Genomic DNA, 15,165 nt, shown 5'->3' with positions numbered 1-15,165 from the left:
TTCAATTTGGTTTTGTCATTTTCAATTCAAAAATCAACTTTGAATTCCATTTCAAAATCGAATTCAATTTTCAAAACTCAAATTCAATCTTTCAATTCAAATCAAATCCAACTTCAAATTTTCAATTCAAACTCAATTTCAATTTTCCAATTCAAGTTCAAAAATCTTTCATTTCCTAACGGATATTTTCAAAATCACTTGGAAAAATGAGATCTCTGAAACCTTTCAAAGCATACATATTTTTCATGTTCAAAATCATAGCATCAGCATGATTCTTCATGCATTTAGGACTTAGACAAATTCAGGCAATGCAAAGGCATTAAGCGCGAGGAACGATTGAACCTCGTATCGACGAGCGAGATCCGTCTCCCTGTGTTCCTGTATTTTTTTTAAAAAATGGAGGCGAGATATTTTTCAAAATCTTTTTATAAGGTCAAGTGGATCTTGCATGAGTTTCCGTTTTTTATAGAAAGAAAAGGAAAATTTTCGTAATAATCAAAGTATGTTGCTGAGATCAACCACTTTCTCCTCTCAACCAATCTGTCGGAGGCGATCCGTGATAGGTCGTTTCTTTCTCTCTCTTTTTCACCATAGTTTAGGTTTTGTATCTCATAGAGCATAGTATCACATTTAGTTTTAGTTGATCTTCACATCATCTACAAATTTAGTTTAGTTTATTTTAGTTTTATTGTATCTGGAAAATAAAAAGAACAAAAATATATTTTGTTTTGAAATAGTGTTGCCATTTCTTGATTGATAAGTAGAATATTTGTGATTTAAGTAGATTGTGGTTTTAATAGAGGTTTTACACTTTGTTTCATGTTTCTTGATTAACTTCAAATTAGTTCTAGGAAATATCTCAGTTAGAATAGTTGGTTGCACATTTGTTTTGTCGTTCTTGTAGATCCATTAAATTGTGTTTTAGCATTTAGTATTATTGAGCCGATATGCATTGTTTCTATTCAAGTGCCATTTTTTATATATTTTAGATTAAGGTTAGCTTATTTTATTTTATCGGTTACAAAGTTAATTATATGTACTTCGAGAAAAAATCTTTTTCACAGATTTAGAGTAGAAATAGTCATTTTAATTGAATGTCATTTTTTTAATTGTGGTTTCAAGATTAACTTATTTTGGTTAGTTGTATAGTTTTTAGTTTCAATTCATGTTAAAATTTGTTTCCCAGCAATTAGATTAAGATTATTTTTGTTAGTTAATGCTAGTATAGAATAGAATCTGGTCATGTTAATTAAATTTGATTAGTTGTTAATTTTAGTCTAGCCGATAGTCCTTTTTCTCCTTTTGCGTTAGTCATTAAACATTTAGCATAACTAGGCTAGCATACTGTGTTGATTTTTAACTTTGTTTTCTTTAGTTAACGTATATGTATAGTCTAGTTAGTTTATTTTAGCTTTTCTTAATGAATAGGTGGTTAGTTTATTGATGCAATGTTGAGTCTTGGTATTAGTTTTTTTTTTTTTAGTGAAAACAACCATAGTCAATATCTTTGTTTATTTTTGTAGGTGATTCATAGATTAATTAATCAGGATTGATAGTCGTGATGTAGCCTATAATATTATTACTTGATGGTAGTTAATTTAGATCTGATTCACATCACACAGTTATTTTAGATGTATGGTCTTGCCTCTCGTTGATTTATTATGCATAGTTAATTAATAAGATAGTCGATTTTTATTTTATTGCTTCAGTTGATTTTTAGCATAGCTTAGGTTACTTTTATATTTCAGTTTTATATAGTGGTTTACATGCAAAAACCGTACAAGAACATACTTCATGTTCATTTAGTCCATTTCTTGCTTTCTTAGATTAGAGCTATTAGTTTGTTACATTTGCTTTCTTAGTTGATTAGTTAGATAGGTTGTTCTACTATTTTATCTTTTAGTGATAGTTTGTTAATAGTTGTTCATAGTTAATTCTTGTTTAGTTTAGGCAATTCAAATTTTGTTTTAGCTGAATTTTTTTTATCATTAGTTAGTCAATTTCTTGTTAGTTTTCTTCGTACTGCTTTTTGTTGTGTGTTTTATGTTTCACAGGGAGCATTGAAATGTGCAATGGAACCCTTTTCATGCCCTAAAAGTACCCTCTGAGGTCCCCTCAAGCCCTCAAAAGTGCTCTCAAAGGGCTCTTAATCAAACCATACAAAAGTGTTCAACCCAAAAGGGACATAAAGGGGACAAGAAGACCTCAACATTGAGGACCATTTTTTCCCTTTCTTTTAGTTTAGGATTTTAATTATTTCATTCATTTAACTCAATTGGGTTGTATAAGGTCATTTGTTTGTTTTTTTTTAAACCCTCTGCGTAGAGCCATGCTCCTCTAGTCATTTAATTATTTAATTAATTTTTTCCTTTTTTGCAATAAAGAATAATGTAGATTGTGTGATTGAATACAAGTATCTTCCGTTCCCTCATATTGACCCAGACTCCACCACTCATGCGAGCCATTCTTTATTATTTGGTGTCTGGCTTTCACACCTGTTTTTATTGAAAATGTTGTTTTCATAAAACTCACACGAGACACTATAAGTGTGGAAGGGCAAAGAAGTACCTTAGTAAGAGGAGGATGCCATGGTTGAGGTAAAAAAGATTTTGAAGAAGATAAAGAGGTTGAAGTGGTGAATGTTGTTGACGGTTCTCAATCAAAGAAGGAGAGTGGTGGTCTCTTTGTAGAGAAGGTGTGTCATCAAAAGAAGAAGGCCCTAGTTGCAGAGAGTGCACATGAGGATGTTGAGGTATCTTAGGAAGTGAAAGATGAACCCTTAGAGGAAAAAGTGCGTGCTTCAAGGAAGATGTCACAACAACAAAAAAGGTTTGGTTATTGTAGACAACTATTTTCTTCATAAGTTATTATGTGTAATATGTTTGTGATCAATTTCAATGTTATATTTCATCATATTAAATTGTCATATATATGTACTTGGTTTTAAATTTGAAATATGATATTATATCAACATTTTAATTTTAAGTTATATATTTTCTTATGAATTATGATATTTGAATGATTTCATGCAAATTTTATTATGATTATAGGATTTGCATGCTCAAGAGTTGGAGGATCCAATTTATGCATTTGTTTTTATTGTTCTAAGCATACTCTTGGTTCTTAACACTATCAGCAGAATCAAAAGATTGGCTGGATCAAATGCATTTTAAAAAGTTCTTGGAGGTCACAATATGATAAATTCGTCATAGTCACATAGATTTCATGGTACTTTATGGAACCCGAAAACCAATATGTCTAAGATCTTCAATTTTGAGATAACCATCACCTTAAAAGATGTGAAATGCATCACGAGACTGAAGTTTCATAGAGAGTCAGTGAATACACTACAGTTTGGAGATTTAAAACACCAATGTGATTTTTTATTGGGAGCACCTGAGGATGCATTCAAAAGTGAAATATTAAAGTTGTCATGGTTGAGGAAGACATATAACAACAACAACAAAACCAGAAAAATGAATGAAAACATACCATGTGTTGGAAGGAAGGTCGATCATAATATAGAGAGGGGGTTGAGGGCATTTTTCCTCTACTTCTTGGGCACCTATTTATTCATTGACGATGGTGAAAAGTAGATCAATGAATCATATGTGTAAATGTTGCAAGACTTGGATCGCATTAATAAATGTGTATAAGGGGCAACTTCACTTGCACACTTATATCCAACTTCGAGTCATATAAAACGTAAAACAAACCTGACTCACATGTTGGTGTTGTTGGAGGTACGAATACTAATTTGATTGGTATGAAAACATAGTTTGATAATCTTTATTTACTAATTTGTGTATTAGTGCATATATTGATTGATCCTTGCAGGTTTGGATATAGGAGCACATATCCATTGAAAGTTCCCTTCGACATTACCTAGTCTCTCAATTTTTACGTATTTCTATGTGAACTAGGTCATGTGTTGGAGAGAAAGAGGAAAATAAAAAAAAATTACGCATGTTGATCGAAACACATGTAAGTATATATTAAAAAATGATTATATTTTTAATAAATAATGCAATATAAGACTAACTATGAATGGAACTTCATTATTTAGGTAACATGGTGCCTCTACAAAAAATATGTAGTAGAGGGGGATATATTTGTCCAAGCCACAGACTTCGCAAGGAAGAATATTTGGTTGCACAACATGAATGAAGTTGAACGTCAAATGACCAGATGAGTTGTTTGACCATTTGAATATGCTTAACAACAACCTCGTCACCTTCCCATCGTTAGCAGAAGCATGGTAGCTTATTTGAAAGATATGTCAAATGATTACCCTATGTTGTTATCCTTTAAACAGAAAAGCTGTCATGATGATGATGATGATATCAACTTGTATTACACAGGATCTATCACTATGAAAACATAGTTATTGGCATTGAGGAGTTGCGAGGACATTCTATGATGAAGGGGAACATTGAAATGTTAATGTACATATACACATGTATTTTCTTTTTTTATAAATTCAATTTTATTACAAATAGGGCAATACACATATATTTATACTTATATATACACTTTGATTACAAAGGTAAGGATAAGGAGCAAATAACGACGAAGAGATAGAAGTAACGAAGGACTGCAAGTGAAGAGAGTGAATACTTAAGTCTTGCAAGAGCCGAAATCTATAGGCTTTAGGATTTGTTTGAAGCAAAGGATAATGATCTCACTAGCAAGTACACTATTATACAGAATCTGCAAAAGTTTTCACAAACTGAACAAGTGTTGCTCTCTAGCAAGGATATGGAGCTCGAGGAGCTAAGAACACGAGGAAAGTAGTTACAACGTTCACAACGATAATCACCCTTTTAATTTTTGTTATATAGATATATTCACAAACAAATAATATATATATATATATATATTATTTTATTTGTATATATGTTTTTTTTTTTTTTTTTAATGCGTGAATGTATATACTGTGAATGTTTGTAATAAATTTGTTTTGAATAAATGATTGTGTGGATAGACTTTTTTTTTAGTAAATGAAATGAATGATTGTATGAGGAGGTTCATTTTTAATGAATGAAATGAATTATTCTATTAGCATGTTCATTTTTTGAATGAATAAAATAAATTATTATATGAGCAAGTTCATTTTTTGAATGAATGAAATGAATATATATATTAACATGTTCAATTGAACGACATTCATACATCAAAATGTGCAAATCTCACAATATTTGCAATTGTAAAATTAACCTTATTAATTGGATGACATTTACACATTAGAGTGTGCGAACCTCGTAACATTCATTGAGAATAACTTTTTCAATTGAATGACATTCACACATCGAAATATGCAAAACTGAGAACATTCACACATAAGAGCGTACAAAGGTCATTTTATAACAAACATAAAGGTTCACACATATTTGACCACATCCACAATTATGGGTTCGGGTTCACATATATATATATATATTTTTAACCCTAAGTTTCTACTTCCTAACCCTAAAAACGAGTCTCATTTCTCTTCTCTCTCCTTCCTCTAGCGTCTCTAAACAAGGATAAGTGAAGATTTGTTCGAACCCACCCCATTTGGGGCGGGTATGAAGGACATGAAATAGAGAATTGACCCGGATGAAGGTGAAAATCAAAACCCGCACAGGGATGAAACATGAATGGAGGGCAAAATTTTGAGACAACCAGGGGTGGGAGAGCTTGTCCCCTGCACCAGCCTCCACTGCCATCCCTAATATGACCCATGTCTTAGCACTAGTGTTGAGAACTGGTCTTGTATCTGATCAATTAGGGTATTACCAAAGTAGGCTTAAATAATTAGCTGTCAGATTTGGGTTGTCCGGTCAAGAAAATGAAACCCCAAATCCAGATCCGTGTAATTTAAAGAAACCCCAAATCCAGATCCATGTAACTTAAAGAGCTAACTTTCACTGAAAAATACACATAAATCTCAGGTCAAGTTGGGTTGGGTTGAATAGCGAACAAAAGAATCATAACCCAAACCCGACCCGCAGATGGTTCGGGTTCGGGTCGACCTGAATAATATTGCCAGCCTTTTTTTATACTCATACCTTAATTCGGGTTCATGTCGAGTCGGGTACCCGATCCAAACCCAGACCCATTGACTGGCCCACTCAGCACTGGTCTCTAATTGCAGTGACCACGCGTGATACGAGTTACTGTTGGGGAATGTATGGACGGCTAGGATCCGGTCGTTTCACGTCACGCACTAATCCTGAGCCCTACGATGAGAGAACGCTCTCTGAAAAAGCATTGACCGCCCCCTCCCTCCTTTCCGTTCGTCTCTCCTGAAAAGTTTCAACGCCGCCGGAATTCTCATTGCCGGTAGACAGGGAGTGCCGGTAGACAGGGAGAGAAGATGCACTCGTTCGCTTACAGAGCGAACGCTCTCCTGACGTTCTCCGTCACGATCTTGGCCGTGATCTGCGGGTTGGCTTCTGTCTCCGATAATTTCAACGTTCCCTCCCCCACTGCTGACATTCAGGTCCTCCCTCCCTCCTTAACTTTTTTTTGTTTTGATGGTGTCGGTGGATTTGATTTTTTGATTTTCTTTTTCTCTATTTTTGATGGAATTCTCTTCCTTTTTGGTTTATGTGGTTTGGTTGGATTTTTGTTTTTGAGTGATTATTGCTGGTTATGATGGGAATGAGGAGGAGAATAACGAATTTGATTTGTTCGGAAGGGTTTCGTCCATTGAAGCGATTGCTCGATGCATAAGGGCACGGGTTTATGTCTCTCTTTTGTTCTTTCTTTTTTATTTTGATCGGGTTTGGTTTGGATGATGCAGTGTGCGTGTGTTGGTCGTCACAATGAGGTGCCGAATTGCCATAGAGTTCAAGAAAGAATTTGTTCCGGTTTCGAAGTGGATGCTTAGTCGGATTTCATGATATCTCGTGGAGTAGAAGACCAATTGCAGGAGGTCTTAGGGTTTAATGCATGGTTTATTTATGCTGCAAAAGCAAAATCAATCTCGAAGAGGTCACCTGTAATAATTGGATCTTATGTGAGACTGTAGATGAACACTATGTTTTTCAGATCAAAATTGTTTTCAGTTATGCGATCGTGGAGTGCTTAGCAAATTTGTGTGTGTGCTGGGTGGGACAGCGTGCAGGGATTGATTGGGTTGATGAAGCAGAGAAGGGCACAAATTTTTTTAGCACCGGGTTGTTCTTTTATTAACAGGCTGTCCGCTGTGGCGGAGCACCTAAAAACAGATTCTAAGCCCACTATGATTCCACGGATACAAAAGTATCATTCGTTGTTGCGTAAAATCTGGAGGAAATATGATAATCACACTGAGGTTGGTGGATTGAAGCTGCATATTACTTTTGGGGAAGCATTTTACATGATTAGACCCTAAACAACCTGAGCGGCTGAGCCCCTCTCGAGTTTTTCCATGGATGTAGGTGAGAGGACAAAAGTGATTAAGGTTGTGTCATGCCAATCTATCTAGCAAGCCTTGATAGCTGTGCACGTAATGTATGTATCTGAGATTGGTAAAAATAACTATTTTACTATACATAAATGGTTTGGATCTATTCCGTTATAGTGTGGCATCATAGGTTTCTTATTTCACTGTCGTAGTACCCTCTTATGTTATTGTTGCGATTTTGTTTTGGTGTCTAGGATCTGCCTTTTGCCCATTTTTGCATGTCATGTCCATTATGAGGTATCTGTACCAAAAATTACTTATGACATATAGCGTGGGCATAAGTATCGCCAATCAATGAGGCTTTCCTGTATCTATATGCTGTTTGTTGCAGTGTGCTGGAAGTATCTACAATTTCTTAAAATATCATGAATATATAACAAAATTCTTGTTATGTTTGATCGCTAATTAAAAATCTGAATAAAGTATATTTTTGCAACATAATTTTCTAAAAGTTCGTCACAATTGTTGACATTTTTCTCGAACCCAAAATTTTCATGTCATCTTAGCGAGAAACTCCTTGAAAATTTAGTTTCAGAACAACCTCATTTACACAAACTGAGAAACAGAAAGGAGATCCATGGAAGCATACAATCTGAATCTCATGTTACAGTGGATATACTTGGAAAGATCATATTCTTAATCATTACTGGAAGGAGCTTGAACATATTCGAGGAATTTGGATGGGCAAGATTCTTTTCCATTGGGAAAATAAAAACGTGTAAGAAGAGACACAAGAAAGTTTGATAAGATGTGGAAGATTTACATAACTGAAACAGTTTTATGATGAGATACACATGTATTTGTGTACCAAATGCAATATTGTTGCAGTTTTTTACGATGATTTCTTCTGCTTAATGCTTTTGAACTCTTTGTGCAATTTCTGTTTACCTATTTCAGAATTTTTTTGGTCCTTGATGTCATGGTAGTTGCTGACATCCATTATGTACTTCTATAGTTTCTGTACAAGTTACTTTGTCATGAATCAACCTCTAAATTAGGGCTGTCAATTGGTCGGGTTTGTATCAAGTACTTGACCCACCCAAAAAATGAAATGCCATGGAATAGACATAAAAAATGCTGACCTGAATATTATTCAGTTTGACCTGAACCTGACCAGAGTAATATGCAGGTTAGGTTTGGGTTATGATTTTTATTAGATATCTGACCCAACCTGGCTTGACCCAAGTGTTTTATACATATTTTTCGTGAATATGAACTCTTTAAAATTTAAATTATATGGATCCAGCTTTGGATTTCATTTCCTTGACCTGAAAAAATCTCGAACCTGAACATGAATCTATCAACTAATTATTTGGGCAGGTTTGGTTACCCCCTGATAGGCCAGTTACCTGACCCATTGACAGCCTTACTGTAGATTGTGATGTGCTGAGTTTATTTGAATTAAATTTATATTAATTGTGTGTGCTTCTTGCAGGTGTTGAACTTGAATTGGTTCCAGAAGCAACCAAATGGAAATGATGAGGTTATGTCTTGCAACCTTTTTTTGTCTTCAATCATGTTGAATGTTACTATGTAAATTATTATTTTTGATATAATATTAGCGTGTAGGTTTATGTATAAGTCATCAGTTTCATGTATGATATATTATTTATGTGGTTATTATTGTCTTGTAGCAATTTTAGTTTTTCAATTTTATTTTTGGATGAAACAAGAGTTAATAACATGCTGATGTCGGAGGTCATTGCGGTTTGGCCGTAATTGATTAACACTATCCCAAACATGAAAGCAGCTGATAGGTATTGAAGTTTATCTAAACACCATTTACAAGTCATAGCTCTATCATATTTTGAGTAACTGAATCAGCCACACGACCTAGTTGTATTAGCTATAACATTGCTGAGCCTTGCCTCACCCTTGACACACATCCACAGAAGCATGTTTATAGATATGTGCATGAACCTCCATATTTTATGGAATTCAATCAAGTCCATGTCGATTTAGTAAAGCAACCCCCTAGAACTTGCTGATTTGATTAAATCTGTTTCTTCTACTGCTTTTTGGCCGAACTGCTGGTCTAGAAATTTTTATAAAAGGGTGAAAACTAAAGATGAGTGGAACACATGAAGTCTATATACATTTCAAATCAAAGGAAAATCTGGAAAGGTGAACCAATGGAAGTCACCATTTAAATCTTTGTCCATCCATTGAAGGCTTTAGCTTTGGTTTTGTAGATAATGGCACTTGGATAAATTATTTGAAGTGGTTGGCCCATTTGATTTGAAAGTATGGCATAGACAGTTGTTCCTTTTGTTTTTTGTATTTGTTTTTATTGTTCTTTTGACACCAATGAAAAACTAGACCAAAACTAGAGAATTGTTAAATGATCAAACAGTAGAATAGGAGGTGAAGATGGGTCATCATCCTAAACAGATACGGTCATTACATCAGCAAACTTGCTGCGGTGTCATATGCTGCAGATAACTAGTACCTGTTACGAGTTAACCACGGAAATAGTCTATTTCTAAGGTTTCTAGGACTAGGATTCAATCATAACAATATACTTTATTGCATGTGCAGGTCAGTTTGACTTTGAATATATCAGCAGACCTGCAATCCCTGTTCACATGGAACACCAAGCAGGTATGACCATATGATCACTAGAATATTTAGTATGATGACACTGCTGCTTCTTATGCTTCTGATATGGAGTTTACTTTTATCGATAACCTTCCTGTGCTTTTTGATTCAATGCATAGATAAATCCAACTCTAGCTTTACAACAAAGTTATGCTTGAATATAATTTTTTTACATTTATGCCATGATGGAGAAACAAGAATTGGCCATTCATGGAGGTGGATGTGGATACATACACAAAATGTGTATGCCATAAGCAACAAAAAACATCTTAATAGGAATACGAAATAAGGTAGAAGAATAATGAGATCACCATCTTGGACACAACACACACATATACATATACAATGAAGTCTTTCTCTCTCTCTCTCTCATCGTCAGACTTGTGTTTGTGTGCCATGTATATCTCCATAAAAGAAATATGCTTTGCTGGTAAACTGTTACATTATATTGGTTCCTGAGTGAATGAGTATCTATATCAGGCGACTGTGACATACATAGAGGGTGAATCTGGACCAAAAAAGTAGAACAAGACAATGAGAGAGGTTGAATTTGAAGAGTAGAACAAGTCAAGGAGAAAAGATGAATGCATACTCCTTTGTAATTCATTTGGATGTAGGAGATTGTTTGACCTTGCAAAGCCACTTTTAAAAGATATTTCGTGTTAGAAACCTTCAATGTGGCCTGGCAAAATTCCACCACCTGAATTCTTAGTCTATTGGTCTCTGCCTCATAGTGTCCTGTATGGGTGTTGTGAAACCATAATCTAGCATGTGATATGCGTAAGTAAAATAGCATTCTTCTCCAAATTGAAGAGCAGAAAGAAACCAAGGGAAATGAAAAAATTATTAATAGAAAAGAAAACACTCAAGATTTAATGTGACCCTAACAAAGAATGGAAGCAGATAGAAGATTTCAGGGATTACCACAGTGTCAACAGACCAACAACAGTCCTGATGTAATCAGGCAGTGTCTACACAGTCATGAAACTCCCTTTACATGTATGCTAAAATTGCTTCTAAGTTGGTCGCTTATCTTTGAAGTAATAATGATTTTTTTATAACGTAAATATATATATATATATATATATATATATTTCTGTATAACTAGATTAGTTTAGTTCGGTTGTTTTTTTATTTTTCTTTGTTGGCTTTTGACTAGTCAACCTTTAAGCCGTTGGACCCCCAACAACTCTATGGTTCCTCTCTCTTTTGTAAGCCATTGTCTTGTATATAAATAGGGGTGAACCCCCTCTTATGTATGCTTTTTTTTTGTTTGCCCCTTTAGTGTGGGTGTTTGTGTGTGAGCCCATCTTGTCGTGTTCTCTTGGTGTATTGGTGGAACTCTTGAGTGTCCACATTGTTGTTCTTGGTGAACATCTTCGGAGGATCTCATTTCCTTTCATGGTATCAGAGCTTGAAGTTCAAGCTGATTTTTTGGTGCACTGAGAAGCGTGCCACTCAAGATTTTGAAGAGATAAAGTCTCTTTTGCAAAATTTACTTAAGTGTTTGCGAGATTGTTGCGTCCTCTAGGTGGTAGTGTGCTCGTGCTCTTCATTGAAGGTGCTCTCTTGGTGGTGGAGTGCTCATGTTTTTCATTGGAAGTACTCTCTTTGTGGTAGAGTGCTCGTAATTCTTTCTTATATTTTCCTTCTTTCTTTTCTCTTTCGATCATCTATTCTCTTTCTTAGCCCTTGTAAACATGTATGACAATGATAATGTCACCCTAAAACCCATCAAGCTCAATGACAAATTTTGTAACATGGGTTTCTATCATGAAGCACTTCGTACGAGAAAAAGGTTGTGGGGGTTAGTGGATGGGTCAAATTTGGAACCCAAACTAATTCTTATTAAGATAGAAGGAGAAAAAAAGTACCTTTTACGAAGGCGAAAAAAAACCAAGGCTACGGACTCCTACGAGAAAAAATGAAAAGAGTGGAGATTGGGGCATGCCAATATTATGTCTTGGTTCATTAGTAGTGCTGATACCAAGAAGTGCTCGAGTCTTACAAAATTTGAACATGCAAATAAAGTATGAGCCTATCTTAATAGAATGTATTATCTTAAAGATATTGCTCACATTTGCAGTTTGTAAGACAAAGTACACACTATGACTAAAAGAGGAAAAAGTATTAGAGAATATTTTAGTGAGTTGTCCGATCTTTGGAATGAGTTAGCTCTTCTTGAGCCACAATGACATTGTCCCTAAGATATAAAAATCCTCCAAAGACATTGATGCAAAGCATTTTTTACAAATTCATCAATGGTTTAAGGCCGGAGTTTGAGTCTACTAAATCGACTCTTCTTCATCGAGGGAAAATCCCCTCTATTAAAGATACTATTGAACAATTAAGTATGGAGGAAAATAGACTAAAAAAGAAGACATCTAAAGATAATGATGACTCGGTCTTAACCGTGTCTAGGCCAGAAAACTATGTTCATGCTTACAAACTACTATACAGAAGACCGAACAATGAGCAGTATGGATGACAAGACAATGAGTTTGAGAAAAAGAAAATTATTTGTTACTATTGTCGTGAATCAGGACACGTCAAAACATATTGTCCTAAATTAAAGAGACCCTATGAGAAGAAGGTAGCCTTGGTTACACAAGAGATAAGTGAGTTCAAAGCTTCACAAGAATCAAACATCGGGAGTATGTCCTTAAGTCAACTTGTAAAAGTCATGAGGGTAGAATTAGATGTTTTAAAAAAGGCGAATACTTGGACTATGCAAGATATTTTTATAGGAAAGAAACCCATAGGTTGTTGATGCGTATAAGATAAAAACCTAGAGTGATGAAACTCTTAAAAGATACAAAGCTAGGTTAGTTGCCAAGGGATTCTCAAGAGTATGAGATAGATTATGAGAAAACTTTTGCTCCTGTTGCTATGACCACAGTTAGAACTGTAGTATCCCTTGCTTCTGTAAAGAAATGGTCTATTTATCAAATGGATGTTAAAAATGCGTTTATAAATGAAAAATTAGTTGAAGAAGTGTACATGGAGGCATCGCTTGATATAATTATTTATAAAGAAAAAACTCTTCGATTAAATAAAACTCTATATGATCTTAAACAAGCCCCAAATGCTTGGTATGATAGGTTTAGGCAAGTTATACTTGATGTTGGTTTTCAATCTTGTCTAACTGATACAACTTTGTTTGTTAAAACTTCTAATGCTGGTATATTATTCTTCTCCTCTACGTGGACAACATGATCATCACTGAAAGTGATAAACATTGAGTTTAAAATATTAAAAGTTTTCTTAAGACTCATTTTGAAATGATTTATTTGGGATTTCTGAAATTTTTTCTTGGTATAGAAGTTACTTCTTTGTTTAGAGGGTATTTATTGACTCAATTTAAATTTGCTTTAGATATTGTTGCCAGGTCAGAGATCTCAGATGATAAGAAAGTTGGAATTTGTCAATGTCAAAATGAAGATTGTTGATGAAGAACCACTCGAAAACCCAACACCTTACATACAACTTATCAGAGTACTGTCATATCTCTAAATTACGAGGCCTAACATTACACATGCAGTTCACACAACGAACCAGTTTAACATGCTCCCGCCACTGTTCATATGAGAGCAAATTTGCGTATTATTAGTTATATCAAAACCTCTATTTTTCGAGAACTTTTCTTGTCTGCTTCATCCTTCTTAGATTTACTTGCTTATACTGATGTTGATTGGGGAGGAGACCCTAATAACCGACATCCAACCATTGATTTTTGTGTATTTTTAGGTGTCTCGTTGATCTTCTGGCGGTATAAGAAGCAACAAAAAGTTTCTCTTTCTTAAACCGAAGCCGAATACCGAGCCATGACTACAATCATTATGAAAATGGTATGGTTGAGAAGATTGCTGGTTGACATGAGTATGCATATAAGGAGCATCATGACTATGCTATGACAACAAAAGTTTCATATGCATTGCCAATAACCGGACTTTTCACGAACGGACCAAACACATTGAGATTGACTGTCATTATGTACGAGAAGAGTACTTACATGACACCATTGATCTTCCCTATGTTACTTTAGAATATCAATTAACAGACTTCTTCACCAAACCTCTTACTGCCCTTAGATTTCACTTTCTCTTAGACAAACTTTCGGTCATCTAACCATAAGTTTGAGGGAGAGTGTTAAAAATGTAAATATACATATATGTATTTATATGTACATGTATCTATATATATTTGTGTATAACTAGGTTAGTTTAGTTAGGTTTTTATTTTTCTTTGTTTGGTTTCGACTAGTCAACAAAAAGGTTGACTAGTCAACCATCGAGTCATTGGACCCCCAACAACTCTACGGTTCCTTTCTCTTTTGTAAGCCATTGTTTTGTATATAAATAGGAGTGAAACCCCCTCTCTTATGTATGCTTCTTGCATGAGCATTGTTCAATAAAATTTTATTTCTCTCTTTTGTTTGACCCTTTCGTGGGTGTTTGTGTGTGAGCTCATCTTGTGTCTTGTGTGTGTTCTTTTGGTGCTTTGGTGGAACTCTTTTGAGTGTTCACATTGTTGTTCTTGGTGAACATCATCGGAAGTTCTCATTTCCTTTTAACCAACACCACTCATCAGTGTTATTTTTTTATAACTAGAGAGACCAACACCACTCAGCGTAAACAGATTTCTGTCCCTCCTTTTGATGCATTACCCATTACCTTCTTAATAGGTTTTTGGGAAGCACAATCACGTAAATTGCATTGTTTCGGGTATTCTGGCCAAAATTCTTAAAAGCAAAATTTAAGCTCGTATTCTCCAAATAGGTGGAAGATAAATTTGGAATCCTTTACAATCGCGCAAATTGCATCGTTTCGGGTATTCTGGCCAAAATTCTTAAAAGCAAAATTTAAACTCGTATTCTCTGAATAGGTGGAAGATAAATTTGGAATCCTTTAAGCAATCGAGAGGTCTTCCTACCAGGTGAAACCCTGTTTTTGTAGAATGTCATAGGTTAGCAGCTTCACTTTGAGCACAAGCCACAGCAGAGAATACTCAAAATCCCGTAAGCATCAACTCTGAACAGAAAAATCTGAAGTTGCGCTGAATTAAAAAAAGCTCTGTCCCTTCTGCATATGCTCACAGCATGAACATCTAACTTTGACATTGGTCCCTCCACCTTC

At 34.8% G+C, this 15,165-nt stretch overlaps 1 protein-coding gene across 1 annotated transcript in view; it reads left to right on the top strand.

Moving 5' to 3' along the window:
* The first annotated feature begins 6,279 nt into the window (after positions 1–6,279).
* Positions 6,280–15,165, top strand: part of LOC149851301 (signal peptidase complex subunit 3B-like) — a 28,157-nt gene continuing 19,271 nt past the window's right edge. The window contains exons 1-3 of the mRNA XM_090014565.1: positions 6,280–6,484; positions 8,868–8,915; positions 9,971–10,033. Coding sequence (XP_089870691.1) covers positions 6,359–6,484; positions 8,868–8,915; positions 9,971–10,033 — 237 coding nt within the window. The 5' untranslated portion in view covers positions 6,280–6,358. The remainder of the gene's footprint in view (positions 6,485–8,867; positions 8,916–9,970; positions 10,034–15,165) is intronic.

Source organism: Nuphar pumila, chromosome 1, assembly GCF_984573655.1.
Source record: "Nuphar pumila chromosome 1, dmNupPumi1.hap1.1, whole genome shotgun sequence".
Lineage (NCBI taxonomy): Eukaryota > Viridiplantae > Streptophyta > Magnoliopsida > Nymphaeales > Nymphaeaceae > Nuphar > Nuphar pumila.
Note: the sequence above shows the minus strand (reverse complement) of the source record. Positions and strands in the feature narration are given on the sequence as shown.